This window comes from Heterodontus francisci, chromosome 4 (genome assembly GCF_036365525.1).
Source record: "Heterodontus francisci isolate sHetFra1 chromosome 4, sHetFra1.hap1, whole genome shotgun sequence".
NCBI lineage: Eukaryota > Metazoa > Chordata > Chondrichthyes > Heterodontiformes > Heterodontidae > Heterodontus > Heterodontus francisci.
This window is the reverse complement of record NC_090374.1, coordinates 72,579,328-72,602,372: the sequence shown is the minus strand read 5'-3', so window position 1 is coordinate 72,602,372 and position 23,045 is coordinate 72,579,328. Positions and strand designations below refer to the sequence as shown.

Sequence of the window (23,045 nt, the reverse complement as noted above, 5' to 3'; positions counted from 1 at the left end):
CACCAGTTTTCTCACTTCTCATCCATCCACACCACCTACTTCCTTTGTCTCCCTTCTCTCCGTAATTATTGCAGTCTTTTATGTTTGAATATTCTGGTCTACTTTCTATATTGTCGGTCGGATATACATTTCTGCCTTTTTTGATATAACTTCTTTTTCTTGGACGTTCAATCTTCACTGCACTTTCCAAAGGATCTCTAACTAAGCGCTTTATTGTTGTTTGCAATTTATTACCATTCAGATGCCTACAGAAGCTTTAAATTGAAAATAGATATTTCAATTCCTGAAGTATTAGTGGGGCCTATTTTATATATATATAAGAAAGTTTTAAAATAAAACTTTATTACCAGTGAACTTGCTTCATCCAGAAATGAGGTATTGAATTACACCTGGAATTTGTAAACGGATTTGCTTTTGGGCAGGAGCTGCTTGATGGGAGTTGCAGCTTCCCGACAGCTTGTTAATTAAAGCCCCCTGGAGATGAGCCTCTGGAGCCACCGTCCGTATCAAGCCCGTGCTAAATATCCAGATCCTGACAGCAGCCCAGCAAGATTCAGTAGTAAAATAAAAACAAAATTAAAATGCCTAACCTATTCCTCCTTTCTGCTTTCTCTTCCTGAATCCCAATTGCCACCCAGCTTTTTCAACCAGCCCACATTACACTTAAAATCTACATATAAAATAGGAATCGGCAATCTTCAACCCTTCTTGTTTTTCATTTTCTAAATGTGTATATCGTGTGTTAAAAATTGCAATGCAAATTTGTAATTGCATTTTGCTTTCCCGAAACTAGAATTGTTCATAATTATCTACACGTTTCTTTTAAAATCATGCAAAAGAAGTTCTAATACATTGCCCAACACTGTACATCAATTCGATGTAATATATATATATACATATATACCTCGACCTGTTGAATTGCGTGTCTTTAATCATTTCTTACGAATGTTCAAGTGAATTTATTATATGAACTGGAGAATGGACGCGCAGTGCTGTGAAATGCTGTGTCTTACACATTGAACAGATCAGTATTTTACCCCCGACACCACAAAAATATTCCAGAACATTAGGATAAAATTTCACTAGCTTTAGTAATTTGAACATTTATTTATTTATTCATTTTAACTTTTCAACAAGCACATCATCCTGTTTATTTCCTCAGTGATTAGCTACTTCAAATAGCAAGCCTTCTTCTTTCTTCTATTAGCCTTAGATCTTGCTTCACAAGATCTGGCGAGAAGACAGCCCTGTCATCTGTCCACTGAACCTGGTTAAAGCCTTTTCACCTGGCCACTTTTTCTCTTGCAACCCTTCAAAGTCATCCCTAAATGGCTCTTGTTCTGTGTAGATCATTTGTCAACGTCAAAGATGGACTTGCTTCTATTTAGTGAGAGTAAACTGCCCAGTATATGGTGATGCTATACAAAAAAAGCTTACTTGATGCTTTCATGGAAATCAATATCATATCCCAAATCTTTACCAAGTAGATGAATCGCTTTCAAAACTAATGGATTTATGAAAAGTAATACTTCTTTCATCGATTGCAATTTTTAAATTGGAGAAATAAAGTGTCGCATCAACATCTATATTAGAATAACCTCTAAAGAGATCATTCAACTCAAATTATTCTACAGTTAAAATAAACCAAAATATATGTTATTTTCATGTTATTAGCATCCCTTCAGTAAAATGCACATCTTGTAGCATAAAATAGACCGAAGCAGGTAACGCTATGTTATCGTCTGATAATCGTGTTGCATAACGGTTTACTTCTATTCTTTGATGTGAACAATAACGTTGGAACACGCTGGGTTCTAATAACTGATAACATCAATGTTAAGATGTTACCGTTTGATGTCAGGCAGAAAATTCAAGTGTAAATTGGAAAGAAAATTCTCCTCATTAATATAACACTGATTTTAGCGTTCCAAATGCTGCTCGGAGTGGCTTTTATTTCACATAGCTTAATTTTATAATGCATATTAATTGTAATTTTGCCTAATGTTAACTCCGATAAATAATTATACTATATGAATGGAACAAAAACACGTCATACTGTGAAGAGTCCCGTGGCAAACATTCGTTAGGAGATTTCTTTGTGCATTTATGATACTTAGAATTTCTAAATATATAAGAACATAAGTTTTTCCAAACTTTTTTCAAACTGTTTTCAAATTCAATCCCTTCGAATATGTCCCAAAATTCTGTAGTTCATTTTTGCACAACAATCACTAAGATTTGAACAGATCGAACCACTTTGCTTTGGCGATATCCCATCGAATTCGTCCCTTTACTAACACAAAGCAGCTGACATAATTTCAAATGTTGCGAAGGGAAAATCAAATAGTAACTATTACATATTTTATGTTTTTGTTTAATTTTTTTTTAATGAAAAGTTGGTCCATTTATTTGTGAATAATAATATTGTTAACGTGGTTTGCACTCTGGCAAGACAAATAAGAGAGATTGTCATTCAATATCTCACATTGGATTAATAATCTATATTGAATAATGGATCTCGTCAAATGTTATGTTAATATTAATTAAGGTATCTGAAATATATTATATAAAAAATTATAACCAACAATAATTTTAACCCTTGGCGTTTTTAACAGGATATTTAATCATCCAATAAATCGAATTAACCCTGTGTTTGCTTTGCGGTCCGTATAGTTGGCAGTTGCAGTGGGAGGAAGGCCTGGTTTGCAGGTGTGCAGTGGCCGCTATTCAGGCTCCACTCCCCGGTTGCCGCGCTGTGAGATTGCAGACTCGACTACACTTCTGTTACTGCTCAGAGCCTGCACTCTGCTATGGGTTTCAGTGCCACCTAGTTACAATGTAGCTGCTGCCTGTTCTGTTTTGTTTCCCATTTCACAACAGCTAATGAGAAGCAAATGTAAAATTCGGAATGAATTGTCAAATAGCCATTAAAAAGAATACGATCAAAACATGGGTGTACATGCGAATATTTCGTTACTTCACTTTCTATAGGACAGTTAGACATACGAACATGATTGTAAAAATAACGGGCGACACCTTTTGAGTTGAAACAAATTGATTCGATGATTTCGCACACAATACCTATGTATATTATCAAGCACATTGAAACAGATTAATTAAAGCAGTGTAAAAGTTAGATTGATTGCAAATTCATTGAAAAACAGATTAAAATGCCCCTTTCTGCCACGATTCACTTATAAATGACAAGAATAGGCATCCACAAAGATATTTATAAAATGTAGCCGATCTGTACTTAATATTTACCTTAAAAATCCAATGTTTATTAGTAATATATGATTGATTGGGTGTAAGCGAAAATGAAACACTCCCCTGTAGCCCGTGTATACTGTAACTATAGCTGATAGCCGCTAACGTGGAAGTTAGTCATTTTCTCTGACCCTGGAATATGGTTTACAATTACTTCAAACTGAAACTCGTTCCCATTTATTTGCTTGTTCTTTTAAAGGTTGAAGGGAACACCCGACGCGGAAAGACTAATTCTACGATCTTTATTCAAAGCTTCATTTGATATTACAAATCGAATTTTTCTGCCAGATCGATAAATACAATTAGTTCCTGCAACCCCCTGGCAAATCACTTTTACCAAAATCTGATGCATTTCTGTACGGGAAGCTACCTCCATGTTTATCAATTGCAAGCAAATATTGTATTTAGCACTTGATTGGTCAGCGTTAGTCGAAAAAGTTCCAGTGCAATTAAAAATGTACTGAGCTCATGGTTAAACGCTCAATAAATAACCAGCCCGAGCTCGAACAGGACGTTACTCCAGTGTTACTGCCGAATACGTCGCAGGTTATTTGAGATGTTAAGTGGACAATTGAAAGACAAAATGTCTAAGTGGTGAACATAATTTATTAGAAATATGGAAGAGTGTATTTTTTCAACAGCATTTCATGTTCATAGATAATAAAATGTATCATGTTCAAGTGTGTTTATTGTTTAAGGTATATTTGACCATTGTGAAGCAAATGTGACAATAAAGTCTCAAGTCTCAGTCACAGATGTGTTTTTTTTGTGCAAAATCTAATATCGCGAAACAATTATTGGGCCAGAAACTAATACATTGTGATCTACATCGACTGTTGAGGGGGTTGAGGGGGTGGGGGGGACAACCTGGATGCAACGAACTGGGCAGTGTGATTGTATTAAAATCGAAAACACCTGGACAGCTGTGCATGTGCGTGCAAGTGTGTTTAAAACAGATCTTAAAGCAAAACAGCTTGAAACAAATGTTTCCATCTACTCGTGCGGCTGATGTTGTGCTCGCGAAATGCAGCGCCATCTAGCTCATAAGTTCCGAAACTACATCGCAGCACCGGGAGACGCGGGCTTCAAAGAACGGTCCCTGAAGATCACAGTACTGCATATTTAGACAGTCTAACAACTATGGAAATACTACATGAACATTCATCAATGGGATGCATAGGGACAAACATCTAGTGCTTACAAATTGTTTAAGCAAATATGATCTTCTAAAAGTCAATCATAGACATCTAGCTATGCACGATACATATATTTATGTAAAGGTGTTTAGTCCTGGTATCAATCTATCTATCTATGTTTTATGAGTGCAAACAGTGGAAGTCATACTAAATGCAGCTATCGCAAATGAATAAGCACTGTGTCATGTAGTTGGTAGACTTTATTTTGAATATTGTTTAAAATCACACCAATCCACAAAATGGACTCAAGTTGAAATACATTATGATAAAAAGCGACACATTGGTATCTAATGCTCCTGATCTGGGGTTCATAAATTTACTTTCTTAAAAACATATCGTGCAAATATATTGAATGTCGCCTCTTAACATCTATGCCACGGAAATGGTTTGATTAGTATCTTATTAACTAAAAGCATATCATATCTGTTTGCTGCAATATTTTAATTCAATTATCTTGCAATTGTATCTTCGCTCATACCAGTAAGCAGAGAGGATATAAGAAAATCGTTCCAAAAGAACTCAAAGTGTGTTGTTCCATCTTTCCACGAAACCACTTGAAGAAAACACTTAGTTGTGTTTACCACCTTGCTTTGTCAAATATCTCCATAAGGTGAATTAAAATAGCACACACAGCCTATGTAAAAGATCATGAATATTTGTTACTGAAAGCATTTACATTTTGCCTAAATTTTAAAAACGTGTATAGTTATTAACCTGGCTTATCATAAATATGTATCTTTGATAAATGTTTGCATTTCATGTTCATGAAAACCTCCTATCGCGTTAGGATAAAGCTGAACCGAAATAGCTGATTTCGGTCTTGTAGCACAAAAAATGCTGTGTTGCAATAAATGAAGTAAAAGAGCAGACCTGCCAATGGGTTGCTCTGCAATATATAACTGTAATGTGAGTCTTCCACGGACAAAGTTAGCTGATATTAAAATATCTCTAGAAATATAAAACATTCTTTTTTTTCATAATTATATTGCACGGAAGAGTTATCTATAAAAGGGGGAATATTTACATTGAATAGCAGCTCATCAGTTCATAAAAACATTGTAAACGATGTCTGCTCTTATTTTCTTGAAGATTATAATTATTTAATCTTTGAAGTTGTTAGCAGCACAGTGACATAACTGATGTACTGCATCTGATTCCCTTAGAGTCAGCCTCTGTTTTGCTTTGTACTCTACAGTACTGGAATGGTTTATTATAGCTCAAGTTTTTTTTAAAAAAGGTACTAATTTTACACAACCGGAACCACGAACTTCCACATTAGTTTAATGATTTCAGTCTTCATCTAATTCAATGAAAACAAAATTTCCACAAATATTACACAGTGATAAATTTAGTGCTATATTGTCCAGGAGCTTATTTAAATTGACTTATTTAAATCGTCGAACTGCGCCAAGAAAGCACGTCATGGACTCTTATTTAGCAAATGTGGGGGGGAAAAAGCGGTCGAACAAAGGAACGAAAAGAGAACTAGAATTTCAGAATTACGGTCTACTGAAAAGCTTATTTCAAAACTGATCATCACTGTTTCTATGGCAATTATCCTCGTTCTCTCCTTCCAGGTATTTAAGGGAAGGACACGTTCATATTGTGTTATTATTTTGACCAGACACTCGTGATAAATCCCATGTGTGAATCCAATGGAAGCAAACACTTTTATAACAATAAGCATTTGCTTACATTCTCCCGACCTCAAAAGTCACAGCACAGATAGAATGAGATTCAACATTATGCTGAGTAGAATACTGAGCGGATTGCTGAAATTTTATAGCGACAATGACAATAACCTTCATCTAAAGCCTCATTAAAAAAAACTAGCTCACTAAAATGTAAAGAAAGTCACATCTGAATCTTCGAATACACATAGATTTCAAAATAGGCTTACAATTAATACACAAGACAATATCAGTACAACTGTGCAATATTTTATAACAGTGAATGCAGAGTGTGGAATAACATCGGCTAATAGCATTAAAAAGCAGAGCATAGATGCCAGCGGCGCTCAGCTTTATTCCTTTAGAACGTTAGAAAGTATTCTTCTAATGATTACGTGGCAGTACAGCTGTCATTAATTGTTTCACAGAAATTGTTTGATTTCTGCTTTAGTTTCATTGGTGTTTTGAAGTATTGTTGGTAAATGAATGAAGAATGGTACTGAAAGAAGATAAGGCAACTGAAGTGAGATCAATTGCAGACAATATAAAGAGACTGTTTAACGTCTGTCGAAATGTTCCTTTTAGTAAAAGGTGTTAACTTGGTGCTGCCGGCGCTGTAATATTTGCAATTCCATATTAGGCAATCTGTAAATTAAATACTCTGCAGGAGATGAATAAAAAATTACAGTTTAAATTGAAGTGCATGCTTGCCTCTGCTGTACAGTATTGCAGTGTATAATTGCATACTTTTAGCAAGAATGCATTGTGACACCCTGTCTTACCTTAACGCTCTCATCTATATATCAAACATCCCCACTTGCGAAATCTACGTGGAGCTGAACGCAGGGGATTTCAAACTTACTTTGATGTGGTTCATAAAAACTGAACTTCACCTGAATGTTTAGCTCCCCCTCCTCCTCTTGGTTTCTTATTAAAACCAGCACATTCCTTCTGTCCAGTGATAGCTTATTAAACTGTCCTTTGTCCTTCCTTGTTCTGTCTTTATAATGTTATGGAAAGCGTGAGTTAAATTTTCACACAGCAATCACGTGCAAAGTTCGAAGGGATGTTAATGTATAATCCGAAGAGCAACAATTAGTAAACCGAGTTCAACTGTCTGAATGAATAGGGAAGAATAACCACCGAAACGTCAGATTCTTTTTCTTTTTTTCCGACCTCCACAGAATATTTGAAATATGTGCAACATTTGAATCGTTACCAAACATGAGAAGACTACTCGGAAGTATCGGTCTGAAGTTAAATAATCGTGATAACACAAAGGCTGGTTAAACTGTGAATGAAACTTTCTTATAAACTTTAGTTTGAGCGAATTTTCGTAGTTCGCCTTTGTACTTAAGACTCCCTTTCAGAAAGTGAGTATTCACAAAGACGTCTCTAAATAGTGCCTTGAAAGGTGTTCACATGAGGACACTGTCTCCTTTCTAGTAACAGAGAGCGAAGATCTGACAGGTTTTGTTGTCAGTAGTATAGTGAGAGCTTTGTAAGATATTCGTTTTTCTTTCTCTAAATGCTCCAACTTAATAAAGACCCCCTGTCTTAAAGCGTGCATGCCCCTGCTGTCTCTGTCCACCCTGTGTCCAGTCTGTTCCTAGAACCACCCCACGTGATGTCTGCTAACATAATTTTAATGATTTTGTCAACGTACACAGAATTAATTTTCATAAAAATGCAAAACAGACAACGTTCTTTGCAAGTATCTGCTTAGAACCTCTTTAAATGCTCCGATGTTGAGTAAGAAAGACTGCTCCTTGACTCTAAATTCATCTCATTTCAAAAGAAAGGGTTTCAAACCTGCAAAAAAATTCGCCCCATTCAGATTAGGAGCGTTTATTTCTTGCTTGGCCTTTGAACAGAGAGGTCATGTCACTCAGAAAAGGGCTATTCCTTCCCTCTCCTCTCCCCCTCCCAACAACCACAGCGCTCACTCACTCTCACTCTAAACAAACCTCGGTCCGGGCTGGCTTTAAGGCAACATGCTACAAAGATTAAAGATTTGGCTTTTTACAAGAAGGCGAGGTGCTTCTGTAATCATAGCAACGGTATGTAGGCCACAAAGTGCTACCAAAAGCTAGTGATGTCCTCCCTGGAGCGTTCAAGTCTCAGGCTTGTAGGATTTTTATCGACTGTTGCTGCTTCGCTCCATAGCACGTCTCTCTATGAATTAAAATTAAATATGGCTGACTCAATATCAGCAATAAGCCAAATATATTAAAGTGTGGGATGTGGCCGGCAAAGAGTCATTACCTGGCGCATCTATATTAAAAAAGCCTCACTTGCAGCATGCTGCTGAAGGTATTTTCAGTTTGTTTTTCATATTTTTTGTACAGACTTGCTTGGTTATGCAGGAAAATGTATGTTGACGGGAACGTTTAGTAGTGGATTATTTACGAGGAAATCAGAGGGTCAAGTTCTGGTCTAAGTGGCACATCTGCGAAACATTGAGGCTACTAATTCACCAAAGGCTGCACGGCTTTTATTGTAGACATATTGGGGAATTAGTAAGACTCGGCGTCCCCTCTTTCAAAGGGGGAGGGGACTGATTATATCATGATGTATTGCTGGCTACACGTTCAATCTGTAACACTGCAGCTAGAACGGGAAGACGAAAAAAATCTAACAAAACAATCTAGCCATCCATTATGAAGAAAAATAGGAGCCATGCTGAGAAATTAGGTAAATAAATTCTAAATTAGAAGAATATTAACCACAACATCATTCACACAGCTCCACGCCTGTCTGTCCTGAGGTGCAATTAAATTAAAACAAATTCGCATTTGAACATTTGTCGGTTGTGGTGCAGTTTATACTTTAAAAATTTCCCTCTCACCCTCTTTAATCTCTGTGATAGCTCCGAGATTACACTGGGTTTCCGGGTTTACGCAATATTAAATCTAAAGAAGGGTTCCAGCTTTATGTCATAAAACTGTCTTGAATGTAGTGCCAGTTCATCAATTCCTCTTCCCTTTAAAGCGATTCAACATTTACAATAGACCTACCTCGCACATGTCATTGCAGGAAGGCAGATTTTTTTTCACGTATCATGCAGTGACTGGGTGCATGCATTCCGTTGAAAATGTTCCAGTCCGCTCATATTGTTTGCTAAATGATGCTACTTTAGATATATTAAACTTTAGAGAAACTGGAATTTAAATCAGACCCATCAAACTAGCATCTGTGATTTTTACCTCAGGAGGAATTATTAAAATGTTCAAATAGCGTCTCCCTTCGTCCTCATTGAAAACGTTATCAGTTGTATATGTAGGTTGTTTCTAGATTTGGTTATATCCCAATATGTCATCATGGATTTGCATTAAGGATCAATACAATTCAAAAAATATGTGCGCAGTTAGAAAGGTATTTTATTGGAAAAAGTGCAGTTGGATTTTTTAATTCGCTGTCAGTGATTGGGATGGTGACAGTTCAGTATTCGGGTTAGTGGTGTATATATATATATTAATCTATAGAGGGAGCGAGAGACCGTTATTAAATACAAGCGCTGTTGACTTAGCAATGTGACTGCATTAAAATAAGCCACTAATAAAATTGGCCTCAGCATGGTGTATAATTGCAACAGAATGTTTCCAAATAACATTTAAAGAGATAGTTGATCATGGAGTCAGAGTCACAGAATGGCTGCTGTGTACTCGAAGCGCTCCGGACCACTGATGAAAACCCAGGTGTTAGGAGCCCCTATTAAGTCCTCTACTCATGTTAAGTTTTCCACGTGTGAATGTAGTGAAAATAAGGAAAGGTCACATCAATCACACCATGGCCCAAACCACATCTCTTCATACATCCTTAGTATGGCCTATGCAAGGAGAGCTTTTACATATTTATTGAAACAAATATGTCCATATATACGTCTTATGCTCTGTAGAGGATGCCTTTAAAAATGTATTGACGTCACTGTTGGTGATCAGAGTGTATAGCAGAAGGAATCTCCTGACATTCCCACTGACTGTTAAAGGTTTTATTCTGTTTACACTCGCTGTACCGAGGCTGCAGAGAAACTCCACCCGAGACCATCTCCTGTGCCTGTCAAATCTTCAAGTGAAACCTCTCCACTCTGCCCTTATTCTATCATCTGCATCTTTCCATTTACTTTATCATTCACTGAACTCCGGGTCTACAACAAAAGCCCTCCCACCGCCCCCCCCCCCCCCCCATCTCCTCCTTCAATTGTGTTCTCATTTTTATTTCTGTCTTTTTAATAACAGTTTCTTATACCAATTTATACTTTTCAAAAATATGTATCCTCGTGAATTCACTTAGTCATTACTGTATAACCGTAGTGCGAGAAATTAATTCCGTTGTGCTTCCTCACTTTTTGCAACCTTTTTTTCCATCTTTCTCTCCCACACACACAATGTACAAATATCACTGAGATGCAAATGCCACGTGTTGATACATTTGTACTTAATGACAACCTAAATCCAATCTCAAAAGAAATAAAATTCTTACTTTTTGCAGACATTCCCCTCTGGCCGCTGCCTCCTTTAATTATGTGTGCTAGGTTTCTTCCCTGTGAAAAAAAAAAGCCTGAGGTTTTGGATGGAATCTCGGTGCTGTGTTTTTTTTGAGGAGACTACGTTCCCCATACCCAAAGGCTCTCAGTTAAGTGCAGATTGAGACATATCGGGTTCCTTATAAAAGGATCATTTCATGTGGGAGGTTGGACACAAAGTTTGGACTCGTGACTTGCATTCCTGAGCGACATGCATATTTTAAAACAACAAAGCAAGCGAGGAACAGGCTTAGAGAAGAATGGGGAAAAAAACTTGGAAGAGAAGTTTCTGAGCGATAAGAATCTCTGTTTTAAAAATTATATCCAATAATTGCTATTCATTCACAACACTCTGGGTAACGTGCATTGCAAACTTGGGAGAATTCTGCTTCAATTACAGGTTGATTGTTTTGTTCACCCAAAGACATTAAGTATGGTTAGAACCCACAACAATTAAAGTGAAGAAAGGACAGCACAAAATAAATTGCTCACAAGTTCACGGTTAAACCGATCATGTGCATCATAAAATGTGAAGCACCTTTCCAGATTCAGCACATTGCTGCCGACTTAGTTTATAATGATCTCGTCGTTATGTAAAGAGTGAAGTTATTAATGGGAAATCAAATGAGGGAAACTCAGACGAAATAGTGACAGTTGAAGAAATGGGCAGCGTCACACAGCGTGTGAAACCACAATTTAATGCCCGGTGCCAAAAAATGCCCTGATTGCTTTATTCATTTCATTCATTTAACATGTGATTATCAGCCTAGAAACCGAAAACGACAAACCCAGGCAAAATATCATGTAGGCCACAAACACAAGTGTTCTGTGCAGCTCAGCGACGCTGCTGCATTCTCCTGCAAACTGCATCGATTATTATTTCTACCATAAAACACTATTTGTAACACGTGTGGAAATTTGAGCCCCCGCAGAAAGAAAAATGAAGACGAAATGAGAGAACAAATAGTGAGGACATAGATATCTCTGTTAGTTGTCAATGCAGGTCCATGGGCCGAGAATGCTAATGAGGCTTTGCAGTGAAGACTGGAGCTCTGTGTGTGTGTGTGTGTGTGTGTGCGCGCACAGGGATCGATAGCTGACCCAATGGTTTGGGTAATGCTTTATCTGGCCGAGCAATGATATGATCAGCCTTGAATGTTATATACAGCAAACGTCTTCCTAAATCAACAAACGGTTAGCTAACAGAAGCCATCCCACTACCCACTTTGGAAAAAGCCCTTCACGATTGGGATATTTTATATCCCGTAGCTTTTATTTGATCCATTGCCTCAGCTTGATCTAGGACTCTGTAGACAAGAAGATATATACACAATTATACAGCCATCATCTTGCCTACTAACAGACTTATCCCAGCCCGGCTGTGTTTGGTCTACTGAGAGATAGAAAAAGAAAACCACATAGTCTTATTTTATTTCGCAGTACATTTTTATTTAAATCCATTTGTCAACAATTTAAACAATGGTTATATCAATTCATTTTATTAATAATATATCAGGAAGTACATATCATTGCTGAGCATTTTTAGAAATCCCTTCATGTTGTTTGACAGTGACATTGCAACCTCACTTACAACTTACCAAGGCCTCCTCCCATCCCCACTTCTGCCTACGGTGTTAAGGCGGCTGGTCCATATTTCTTAAGAAATTTTAATAACCGCTGAACTGTTCATATGATGCCATGCAAGTGATGTTGCGTATTTTTACAAGGCATCATGAAATAGACGATGATTCATTACACAGATAAATGAAGAAGATGTCAAGCTAACACAATGTTTCCATTCATTAAATATCCAGATCGACTGCGTTTTATACTTGTCTGAGAACTGGCGGTAAGTAAACTTTGCATCTGTCTGAAAGTCAGTGGCCTTCTTTCTTAAGTGCAACAATTAAATAAATGGCGAATGTGTTTCTCTTCGATCAGAGAATATGCCGGAGAGGGTTGCAATGGAATCCCCAATAGCTGACAGTACAGGTCTCTGGGCTGTGCACTTTTGCATTCTCTTGAACAGATAGTGAAATGTGTGATGTAAACTTTTTTGAGGCTGCTTTTTTATGAGGTGGGTGGATGCTGGATCTCAGATTCTTCGGTGCCAGGTTTGAAACGTATTCCCTGACAAGTGGGGATAATAAATGAGAGTCGCTTTCAGATGGATATCTCAGACGTGAAATTGCGCCCAGCTGGTTGTGTAAGCAAACAAATAGTTTCATGTAAGAATCTCGTCTTGTAGGTTGATGAATAGAACACGACATCGGTAAATGGGTCTTTAACTCATTTAGGAATAAAACTCTTGGCTCTCTCAGTGAAAGACACGGAGACGCCATGTACCCAGAGCAATCGCTATTTAAAAAAAAGAGTTTTATTAGTTTCCACTCCTTCACCCACATTTTTGCCATTAAATCCAAACGTCAGTCAATTACAATGGTCACCAGCTCATCAGTGCAAAACCTGAACAGGCCCTAACGTTGGTGCACGTATGGAGATTAATAGATTTGTTTTGTGAAAATACTTGAGGTTTGGAAATGCGAGAAGTTAAATGGGAATGTATCAGAAGATAAACATACTTCTCCTATTTGGCAAATGACATCTGCTTGTAAAATAAAACCACCTTTTTAGACAAACACGATGGGGTGGGGGGGGGGGGGGGAGGAGGGGTGGGGGGCGTTCAATTTAAGTAGAGTGTTTTTAAAACAAACTACTTTTCAGGATTAATCTCAAGCTCTCGCTTTCTCCGAAACCATATTGAACACAACACCAAAGGATTCGCTCTGCAGCTTAAAATCAGGCTGATCAAATATCTTTTTAATTTGTTATTTTAAAAACGTGCTCAAACTGTACAAAAAATGCGACAGAGTTAAGCGGTGAAGATGGACAGATGGAATGAAAATAAATTCATTTCACTCAACTGGAACTGTAATAAACACAGTTATTTAAAAGAAATGTTTCAAACGACAGGCAGACAGTGTTTAGCCTTTGCGTAGTTAGATCCCTAAGGGAGTCCCGTTTTTGATTTTTTAAACAAACGTTGTGGTTACAGCAGCTTAAAAATCCACCTATTTAAAAAGATTGGACAGCCCCTTTGAGAAACTGAAGTCAGGCAAAAAAAAAAGGGAGGGGGGGATGCACAATAGTCCAGGTAGCGCGTTTAAAAGTAAAAATTTAGACAAAAAGATAAAATTGTGTAGTTAAGGGGCAATCAAAAATAACGAGGAACTTAATAAGTGAGGAGTATTCGGGTTTTAAAGGAGGAGTGAGGAGACCAATGAGAGAATTCAGGCAAAGCAGAGAAAGAGGCAAGTCAGCAGTGCTTAAGGGGCGAATCAGGCAAAACAAGAGAAAAGGACATATTCAATGACAATTTGGAGGAACGGGAAGAAATGAGGAAGTAGAATCCAGATCTCGTGTTAAAGGAAAATCCAACAGAAACAGGCAAAAAGACCAACCGGCGGGTTTAAAAGAGATTTCGGAATTGTGCTTGTGATAATTCAGGACAAATGGGGAAAAAAGAAAACAAATAAGAGCTGCGTGCAACAGCCCTCAAGTTTGTCCTTGTTCTTTTAACAATTAGAAGTATAACGTTTCATGAAATAATAAAACATTATTTGCAAACTGCACATGATTTATTACAAGAACAATATACAGCTGGTTTTATATTTTATTAAAAGTACACTAACATCATCGTTAAACACATACACTTGTCCTGCGTTTAATAGTTCAGGTTCATTTTCAGATTAATTTATGCATTAACAGCGATATAGCAACCCCCACCCCTCCACCCCACTCCTCCCCACCAATAGGTCAACTTTTCAGTTTCTGTTGTTGAAATGTTACCTTACTGTTCCAAAACTCCCTTCTTTCGCATCCTGGACCTTTTTGATTATTTTAATTTGAGAAAACTCGAAATATGCTGATATAAAACAACCATCTTTTTCTTAACTGTGGGTCTATTTTGATTCGGAGTTTGTTCCTGAGGCGTAACACCAATTCCCCCCTCATATTAAACATGCTGTAAAGTCAATGGGTAAAAGTCACAACGTCAGAGCATATTAGACCCTTTTTAGCAGAATAATTTGAAAACCCTCTTTTTAACTACTGAAGAATTCATTGAGGAAGAAAACAAGATATTATAACTAAAATAGAAATAAAAGCATTTGCAGAAGGATTTACTTGAAATACAGAACAGAAAGCAGCATTTAAATGTGTAAACAGTAGTGTGTGGAAAAGTAGTTTATTACACTAAATTTTTTACAATTTTGATATAAAACTCATTATGGTACACAGAGTACAGCAATTAAATAATACAAATATAAATAACTAGAGGGCAGCCTCTGCGATACGATAGTATAATCCACGTACTATTCAGATCATTAATACTTGACCACACACTGCAAAGTTTCCAGATTTGTTTAATGAATTATGATGCCAGAAATGAAGCTGTAGACCAAGAGGCTTTAACTTTTCTGTTTCATAAGAAAGGACTGAAACTGGACAGGGGAAAACATTTTCTTAAAGGTCTCTAAAAATCTATAAAGGCCGCCATATTTGTTTGCTACCATCTGCTTTAAATGAGCTTGGTTGAACATATTATTAAAGTGCTGGACTGGGCTGCAATTTCTCCAAGAAGAAAAGTATAATCTTAAATAATAAATATCCTGATCATCCCCAATACAATTAGTGCTTTACTTCGACTGAAACACAATACACAGAGCCAAGTGCAACACAAAAGTGTCAATTTGAGGCATCGAAAGTTGAATCAACATTTAGTTTCAGATTAAACATCAATATTTTGCAACAGTGGTCGCCACTTCGGGTTTTAGAAGGATTGGTAAGATTTGAATATTCCAATCAAATAGATTTCCTTGGAAAAACTTCCGAGATAGCTGTTCAGTTGTACTTCTTAAAAATAAAATGCAAATTTAAAATAATAACAAAGATAATTTTCAGTAGGGAGTGTAGAATGGACAGGGTTCAGATAGCTTCAGCCTCACGAAATGTCTGCGCCGGTTAAAAGCAGGTGGCAGTTTAAAAAATCCATCGGTTATTAAACAACCTGTAGTCAATGTACAAATATGTGTTTACCAAAAAGAAAGTGGAGTGCAGTATTTACATAGTGTCAGAGCTGCGCGTTTTAACGATCACAGACAACATCAAGACTATTAATTTCTATAGAATGGAATCGCGCGGTATTAATCGCCACATATCATGCTGGAGAATCAGGTCTTAGATCTTACCAACAGCCATGAAATAGCATAGATTTATTCACATAACTGAATTCAAACAATTAATTAGAAATAGTGCTTCAAAATAGGAAAAAAAATGTATTTTGGAACACAACTATTATCCCCCACAGTCCCTGGCATGTTATGAAATACCACAGGACGCCGCTGTCATACTCTGTGCTAACATGTTTAAACAGTATTTAATTGGATTTAACGGTGGAACGATGAAAAATCATTATCTATTAGGACTTTGATGTCGATGGGCGGCCGTAAAAAGGTAATGTAAAAGTCGGGGTTGAAGGAAATAGGGGCCTAGGGGCAACGCTCATTGCGACAACAGACAATAAGTTGTAGTCAAAGCCACTGAAACAGCACAGATCAGAATTAAAAAAAACCCTGAAATATCCATAATGTTAAGTGCAACCAGCATGTGCACAGCAATGTCTCAGCTCTTGGTTCTTCATCTTACTTGGGTTTGTAGGCATGTGTGAGTATTCTTACTGCAGACTGCTGTAGTGGGTGGATATGTACATGTGCATTGGAACATACATAGACAATCTATTTACACGTTAATTATTCCATCTAAAAGTGTCTATGGCCATCGCCTTGTGTATCCTGCAGCTTTGCGGCTAGAATGTTAAAAACCCCAAGCGGCCAGATAGCAGGATCTCGTTAAATGCAGAGTGTAAGCTTGAGAGCATATAGAGGAAAATGAAAATATACACACACATAGGTACATAAACAGACACATCTCTCTCTCTCACACACACACATAATATACATTCACTCCTACCAACACACACACGCACACACATACTTGCAACCACTCTCTCGGATAATGTGCCCCTTGCTGCTTTACTCTAGACTGGCCGTTACGTTTAATTTCGATGCAGAGTTGTTAAAGAAAGCTCTCCCATGACAGTGTGTGCTATAGCTTTGACCCGGATTATAAAACACCAATGAAAACAGCAACTGAGATCTACAACAGCCTTCTCTAGGCAAGGCACAGCAGTCTTTACATCTCCACTGTCTGGAAGCGGTGGGCTCTTTCAAATCTTCTTCCGAATATTTTTTATCCAGATATAACCAGCATATATCTTTAATGGCATTATTTAGAACATGATGAAGAATTTATACATATATATGATTATTAAGGCCCCGGCGATTAATGTCCAAATATCTGTTGGATGGAAGTCCCTTTAAATCTATATTGTTGATCACGGAGCAGAGAACGACACCACCAGTGAACAGATAACACAGACACAGCTGCGATAGATCTCTTTTATATCACTTTTGTAACCGTTCCAGCGTAACAATCGTTTTTTTTTACAAGAATATTCCATCATACCCACAGAACAACGCCACAGCACAGCGCTTCTGCAAGAGTACAACGCTTGTACTTTTTTTTTAGGCGTTGTGTTTCTTTTTTTTTAAAAAGTCTACAGGTAAACAGGCTAGATAGTAGTGATAGGAAAGTTTAGTTACATGATTAAAAACTGGGGAGAAGAGGTGAGTTTGGAGAGTTGGGGGGAGGGGGAACAAACACAAAATAAAAATTTTGTTTCCACGTGGAAAGTCAGAGACAATGGGGGGGGGGGGGTTGAAGAGATGTGGGGGCGCAACTCGTTATCGGAACAAAACAAAACTTTAATCAAGGTCAGTTCTGAATTCAAATCAAGAACTTCAATCAACCTAATTCCAGAGTTCACGGAGACGTTTTTTTAAATCAAAGAAAAAAGTGTCTTGGACAGTCAGACCAAAACTCTAATTTCTACAAAGGCAATGGGAATTGACACTGAATACGAGTGTTCTTTAGAGGGTCCACTGTGTGATAGTTCCAAAAACACGTTTTCTCTATTAACATTTAGCAGTGCTCTCTTACAATCTGATCACTTTTTGAAACGTCAGTTTCGCCAATACTGCAGGCTAGTTGGTACGCTTAAAGCGACAAAAAGTTTTTTTTTTAATGTTGTGCTAAATTCTTTTTATTTATTTGTTTAATTCTGATTTCAATTTTAATTCTTGGAGAACATAGCTTTGACGACATAAATCGCACTCATTATAAGAAGCAAAAGGTTATATCAAAAATTATTAGTATAGAATCACAGGAAACCTGGTTTGGAACCAGAAAAAAAATACAAAACAGATATAGATACATAGACACAGGACAATTTTATAATTATTTGGAAAATGTTATTTTCCCCCTAATTTCTGATTCTGTTTTTTTAAATGCGCATACGATGTTTTTTAATTTTACAAAAAAGGAAAATAAAGACTAATATTTTACAAAATGATAAGCGATGCTTGTGGTAAGTGTGGTTCTACATATGGTGCAGTTCAGTTCCTTTTCACAGAATAAATCCCACAGTCAACAGCATGGCCTCTTGGAAGGTCCTTTTATTTTCACAGATATCATCCTATCGGAACTTTCAAGTCCTTGAATGGAGAGAGAGGCTCGCCTAAAATGCTTGTTTTTTTGTTTTGTTTGGGGAGGGGTGTCCTTCTCTCATCATTGGATGGACATATAAGGCCAGTTGAAGCTGCTCCCCGACAGTAACATATCTCTGATGAGGGTTTCAATTGGGGTTTTACCTACCAAACGGACGAAGAAGAGCTGTTCGATGACCGAGGAGGAAACGGTGCGAAGAGAAGGCAGTCGCAGTAAGAGCTTGCCAAAGCGGCTCGGCTGGTTCGGGTACTGGCTCCTCACATATTCCTCCAGAGCACACTGAGATTTCTCCTGCAGGCTTTCTATGTGGGCAGCATCCGACAGGCCACAGGCATCTTGACAACCAAAGAAAAACAGAATTAGTGCCGCTATCCGGTCGACCTTTTGTTTTATTTTAATCCTCGTTTATTGTTTTGATATCAATCAACACACACTCTTTCTCTCTCACGCACAGACACATATACACACTCACACACTCCTCTGCATGTTACAGGCACAAAAGCTATCTGATAACGTCTCTGTTTTTTTGTTGCAAATATTACGGCTGATGCAGTCTCTGATGCCAAAAGAAATAGCCAGCATAAGCTTTGAATTACAGGTAACAAAGAAACTCTTAAATAATAAGTACAGATGTACGCCATTTCCCGCAGAGAACCAAGCCAGAGACACCAGTGTCTGGGAACATTATGTGATAGATACTGGTACGTGTTATTGTTCCTATTCCTTTAGAGCATGCGTTCCACATGTTTTCTATGCATTCCACGGCAATGCAGCCTTTTCCTTAACTCTATTACATATGGTGTAATCTTTTACCGAATTTAAAAAAGATTTGATGAACAAGAAGACGTGCAAACCACACAAACACCATTCACAGGAAAGCAGGGCTATCATAATATGCTGTGAAATCTCTGCTTTGTACTAACAGTTTGGCAATATAACTATGTAAACACAGTGGTTATATTGTCGGCAACATTTCCAATACATCTAAAATATATTATAATGAAGACAATATTAATCCACTTGCTCGGGGCTGGAGGGTTTGCTCGATTTTTCTGCAAAATAACACTTACTAAATTAAAAAAATTCCAATGTTACATGTGCATCCACATTTGCTGTACACGACCGAGCTTGAAACATTTGGTGGAACAGAAAGGGCCAGATTGTTGCGCTTTCTTTCAGGAAAGGCTCTCGCACAATTTGTGAACGCTTTAATTTATTTGCTTGGAAGCCATATTTTAGCGTATGAATTAATAAAGTAAAATAGGAAGTTTGGGTCACGACCCAGCACTTGGAAAGCATCCAGAATGAGAGGTTGATCATACTATCCGGAAACCTAAGGTAAAACCACAACAAGCCTCCTGTAAGCCTCAGTAACTTCAAGCGGCCCTCACAAACAGGCCAGCGAGAAAGAAAATGACAAAAAACCCTCTCGATCATCGAAACGCTCTTCGCTTTGGAAAACTTGGACACCTTTGATAAAGGTTTCCCGTGAATTCCCCTCTGGCTAACAATCAAAACAAGTTTGGTCAAAACTGGAGGGGGAGGGGGTAGAGTTGGAGCTATGTGAAGCTTTTGAACAGATATATATAATTTCTATCTTTCTGTAATAATCGCATTACCAATAGTTTACGTCTTTTTGTGTGTCTCTCTCTTACTGTGATTGTTCTATTTACCAACAGTTCCCTCGATGAAGAAATTATTTGTCAAGATTTGGGGGGCTGTTGAAAAGATTTGTGATATTTACTGATCAATTTCTAATTGATTTATAACAGATTATGTTGTTTAATAAAACACTCCTGGTTAAAATAAATCATTGCTATAGCATTTAACTACACCTAAATAAGCATCATCCACCATCATCCATTCATATCTGCTTTCTCCTGCACTTACTGCACCGTTATTGATTTAGATTCAATTTGTTGAACTTTCTGTCCCGTTCGCCCCCAGCCCTCCCTTCTTTCCGAACCACTCACCTGATGTGAATAGCACAATAGCTTTGAGACAGCTGTATTCTGCCGAGTCGACGTGAAGGGCTTTCAGTTTCTCGACTTGCTCCTGGAAGATCCTTATGTGATCCATGAAAGCAACGACCCTGTCTGCAGACATTGGCGAGGCATGGAGGCCGGCAGCAGCCAGCAGAGGAGCCACATGCAACGGCATCGAACACTGGGCAGCATTGAGAACAAACAACTCACTCCAAGTCAGCCTTAGCAGAGCCACCTGATCTGTGATCTGCAGATCTGGGAAAAAAGGGATATTCCTGGCCCATTCCACGGCGCTGAAAAGCAATCGTGCAGCCAGTTCACAAATGTTCTCGATACCCATGATGTTGTTGGGTTGCATACATTGACTCCCATACCGAGAGGTTGGGTAAGGCTCGGCCCGCAGTAGTAAGGAGATGTATCCAGACAGATAGCAATGGCCGTTCAAAGGGTCCCCATTCGTCAACGCGTACTGGCCTGGGTTTGGTTGAGTTGGAGGCATTCTTCCTCGCTGAACCGCTGACAGAAAGAGAAAAAAGGAGAGGAAATGTACATCCACAAAGCGCAATACATCCCACCCCGTAGCTTCAGAAACACGTCATTTTTACTACTTAGATTTTTTTAAAGTTCCCAATCAGTGCAATTTTCCATGTAAAATTATAATATGCGACGTTATAAAAATTAGGCATATAAAAATGTAAATACTAAACATATCTTTACCCGTCAAAGCACGCCACATTGTGTCTGTTTAAAAAAAATCCAAAACACAACATTCAGAAAGAATTGCTGGATTGCAAAAACTCCCCCAAACTGCAACACCCACCCACGGTTACAATTGGAAAATTCTCCAAACATCTAATGCATGAATGCAAACGATTAACTTACAATTACAGGGGGGGAAAAGACCGATGTATTAACCATTTGAATCCACAAAAAAATATGCAGCCATGCTTGTAATTGTTAAATTCTCTCAACTTTGAAGCTGCCAGTTCGGGTTTTTTTAGGTTAAGCGAATCTTTTTGATAAAAAAATGTATTTTAAGAATATGAATTGGCAATTAACGTGTTTCTTTTTTCGCAAGCAATCACATTTTACAATTAACAGGTTAGAATGACTTTCCAGCCAAAGCATTTGTTCAGATTGAACCAAAAATCGCGCAGTGAGAGATTTGAAGCCCAGATCTCCTCACATTTACAGTGATGCTTAATAAAATATTCACCTTCCCGCCTCATCCCAACTTTGAGGCATTTCTTCAAGCGGCAGTACTGACACTGATTACGGTGGTGCTGGTCTATAGGACAATTCCGGTTGGCACGACATGTGTACGTTAAGTTTCTCCGAACACTTCTCTTGAAGAAACTTTTACAGCCCTCGCATGTGAACTGACCGTAGTGCTTGCCGCTGGATTTATCGCCACACACCACACACTCGATATGCTGCTGCTGCTGACAGGGTTGCTGCTTCTCGGCGCCAGGCTGGATGCTTTGACTGCTGCCTCCGAGCGGGGTGGAGGGTGGCCCGGGCTGGCCCGGGGTCTGCGGGGTGTGGGGAGCACCCGACGCCGCCTGCTGCTGCTGTTGCTGCTGCTGGCCCGGCTGCGTTTGTGCAGACTGGCCGCCCTGAGCTCCGGCCACGTCGTCCTGAGGATCTCGCCAAGTACTAACTACCATTGCCATATCTCGGGCCCAAAAAGTGCGGGAAAACAAGTTGATCGCACGGATTTTTTTGTTGTCCTGTTGGTAGGGAGCAGAGTTGGATGGTGGTAACAGAAAATGAAAAAGGAAAGAGAGAGAGAGAGAGAAAGGAATAAAACTGCGATCAAAGCAACGCACACAGCCACACACACATAGGGAGCAGTGAATGAATGAGTGAGTGTTGATCAACAGTAACCGAAACAAATGGACACCAAAAAAAATAGAATAAAAAAGATCCCGATCAGGGTACGCAAGTGTCGGGAGGCCAGATCCAGGGCAACACGCAGTCAGCCATTCAGGAAACCAGTATAGGAGGGAATGAGGGGTTAAAGATTATAGGAGTTGGGGAAAAAGAGACGACCTCAATTCGAAGGAACACACACACACAGAAAAAATAACCACGCGATCCGAAGTAAAGTATGGCGAGTGTTAAATCCCTTCTTCTCCGGAGAGGAACAGAAAATAGAAGATCTGAATTGTCAGGAAAAAAAAACTCACCAGGACAAAAAAAAGGACGGTCGACGTTAAAGCGCCCTATTTTCACCTCTCATGCGGAGTGGAAAGAGAAAGAGAGGAAAGAAAAAACAACTAATAGAATATGCAAGGGGGAGACAAAATGAATGCGTTTAAACGGGAAGACTAGCGGAGCAATTTTTCCGAAAGGGGGATCTGCGCGAATGTCTGTATATAGTGAACTTTGACACTACTATTGAAACTGACACGTTTCTATGGAGATCGCTGCCTTATATGGAGCTCATGTCAAGGAGCCAAGAGAGGGGCTGTTGGCAACTGATAATCAAAGGCGACTGGTCATAGCCCTGAATTGGGGCTGGGGAGGCTAAGGTTAGCCAGCCTCCTGCATACTATTGGTTAGCCGTCTTATTTATTACCTACGACGCTCTGACAAGCAAAATTTACATTAGATCTCCTGCGCTGGTATTTACTTTGAGACCTTATTAGTATGGGTCGCCTGTGGTCACCACAAAAAAGCAACACGAGGACCCTGTGCTTGTAATAAAACAATG

General features: G+C 38.5%; 1 protein-coding gene and 2 long non-coding RNA genes across 7 annotated transcripts in view; all 3 read right to left on the bottom strand.

Moving 5' to 3' along the window:
• The window catches only part of LOC137369085 (uncharacterized), a 34,092-nt gene extending 23,298 nt beyond the window's left edge, over window positions 1-10,794 (bottom strand). For both annotated transcript variants that reach the window (XR_010974867.1, XR_010974866.1), the window contains exon 1: window positions 10,616-10,794. This is a non-coding gene — a long non-coding RNA (uncharacterized lncRNA). The remainder of the gene's footprint in view (window positions 1-10,615) is intronic.
• LOC137369086 (uncharacterized) lies at window positions 4,646-7,020 on the bottom strand. The gene is made up of 2 exons (XR_010974869.1): window positions 6,916-7,020; window positions 4,646-5,097 (listed from the first exon to the last, which is right to left on the bottom strand). It is a non-coding gene; the product is annotated as an uncharacterized lncRNA (long non-coding RNA).
• A 1,311-nt stretch (window positions 10,795-12,105) lies between the features above and the next one.
• nr2f1a (nuclear receptor subfamily 2, group F, member 1a) lies at window positions 12,106-22,752 on the bottom strand. Of its 4 annotated transcripts, none has more exons than XM_068029678.1 (4): window positions 21,546-22,752; window positions 20,318-20,845; window positions 18,492-18,679; window positions 12,106-12,856 (listed from the first exon to the last, which is right to left on the bottom strand). In XM_068029678.1, exons 1-4 carry the CDS (start codon window positions 22,000-22,002, stop codon window positions 12,596-12,598), a joined length of 1,434 nt encoding a protein of 477 aa, XP_067885779.1. In that variant the 5' UTR covers window positions 22,003-22,752; the 3' UTR covers window positions 12,106-12,595. The 4 variants fall into 4 exon arrangements, with proteins under 4 accessions (XP_067885779.1, XP_067885781.1, XP_067885783.1 ...); XM_068029680.1 differs by lacking the exon at window positions 12,106-12,856 and adding an exon at window positions 12,866-13,016 and having other exon boundaries at window positions 21,546-22,745; XM_068029682.1 differs by lacking the exon at window positions 12,106-12,856 and adding an exon at window positions 14,449-15,726 and having other exon boundaries at window positions 21,546-22,744.
• Between the last annotated feature and the right edge of the window lie 293 nt (window positions 22,753-23,045).

Coding starts and splice junctions, on each gene's coding strand:
- nr2f1a (XM_068029678.1), bottom strand. CDS start 22,002: ATGGCAATGGTAGTTAGTACTTGGCGAGATCCTCAGGACGACGTGGCC. Junction 20,846..21,545: donor AGTTGGGATGAGGCGGGAAG/GTGAATATTTTA, acceptor TCTTTCTGTCAG/CGGTTCAGCGAGGAAGAATG. Junction 18,680..20,317: donor TATTGTGCTATTCACATCAG/GTGAGTGGTTCG, acceptor TTGGTTGTCAAG/ATGCCTGTGGCCTGTCGGAT.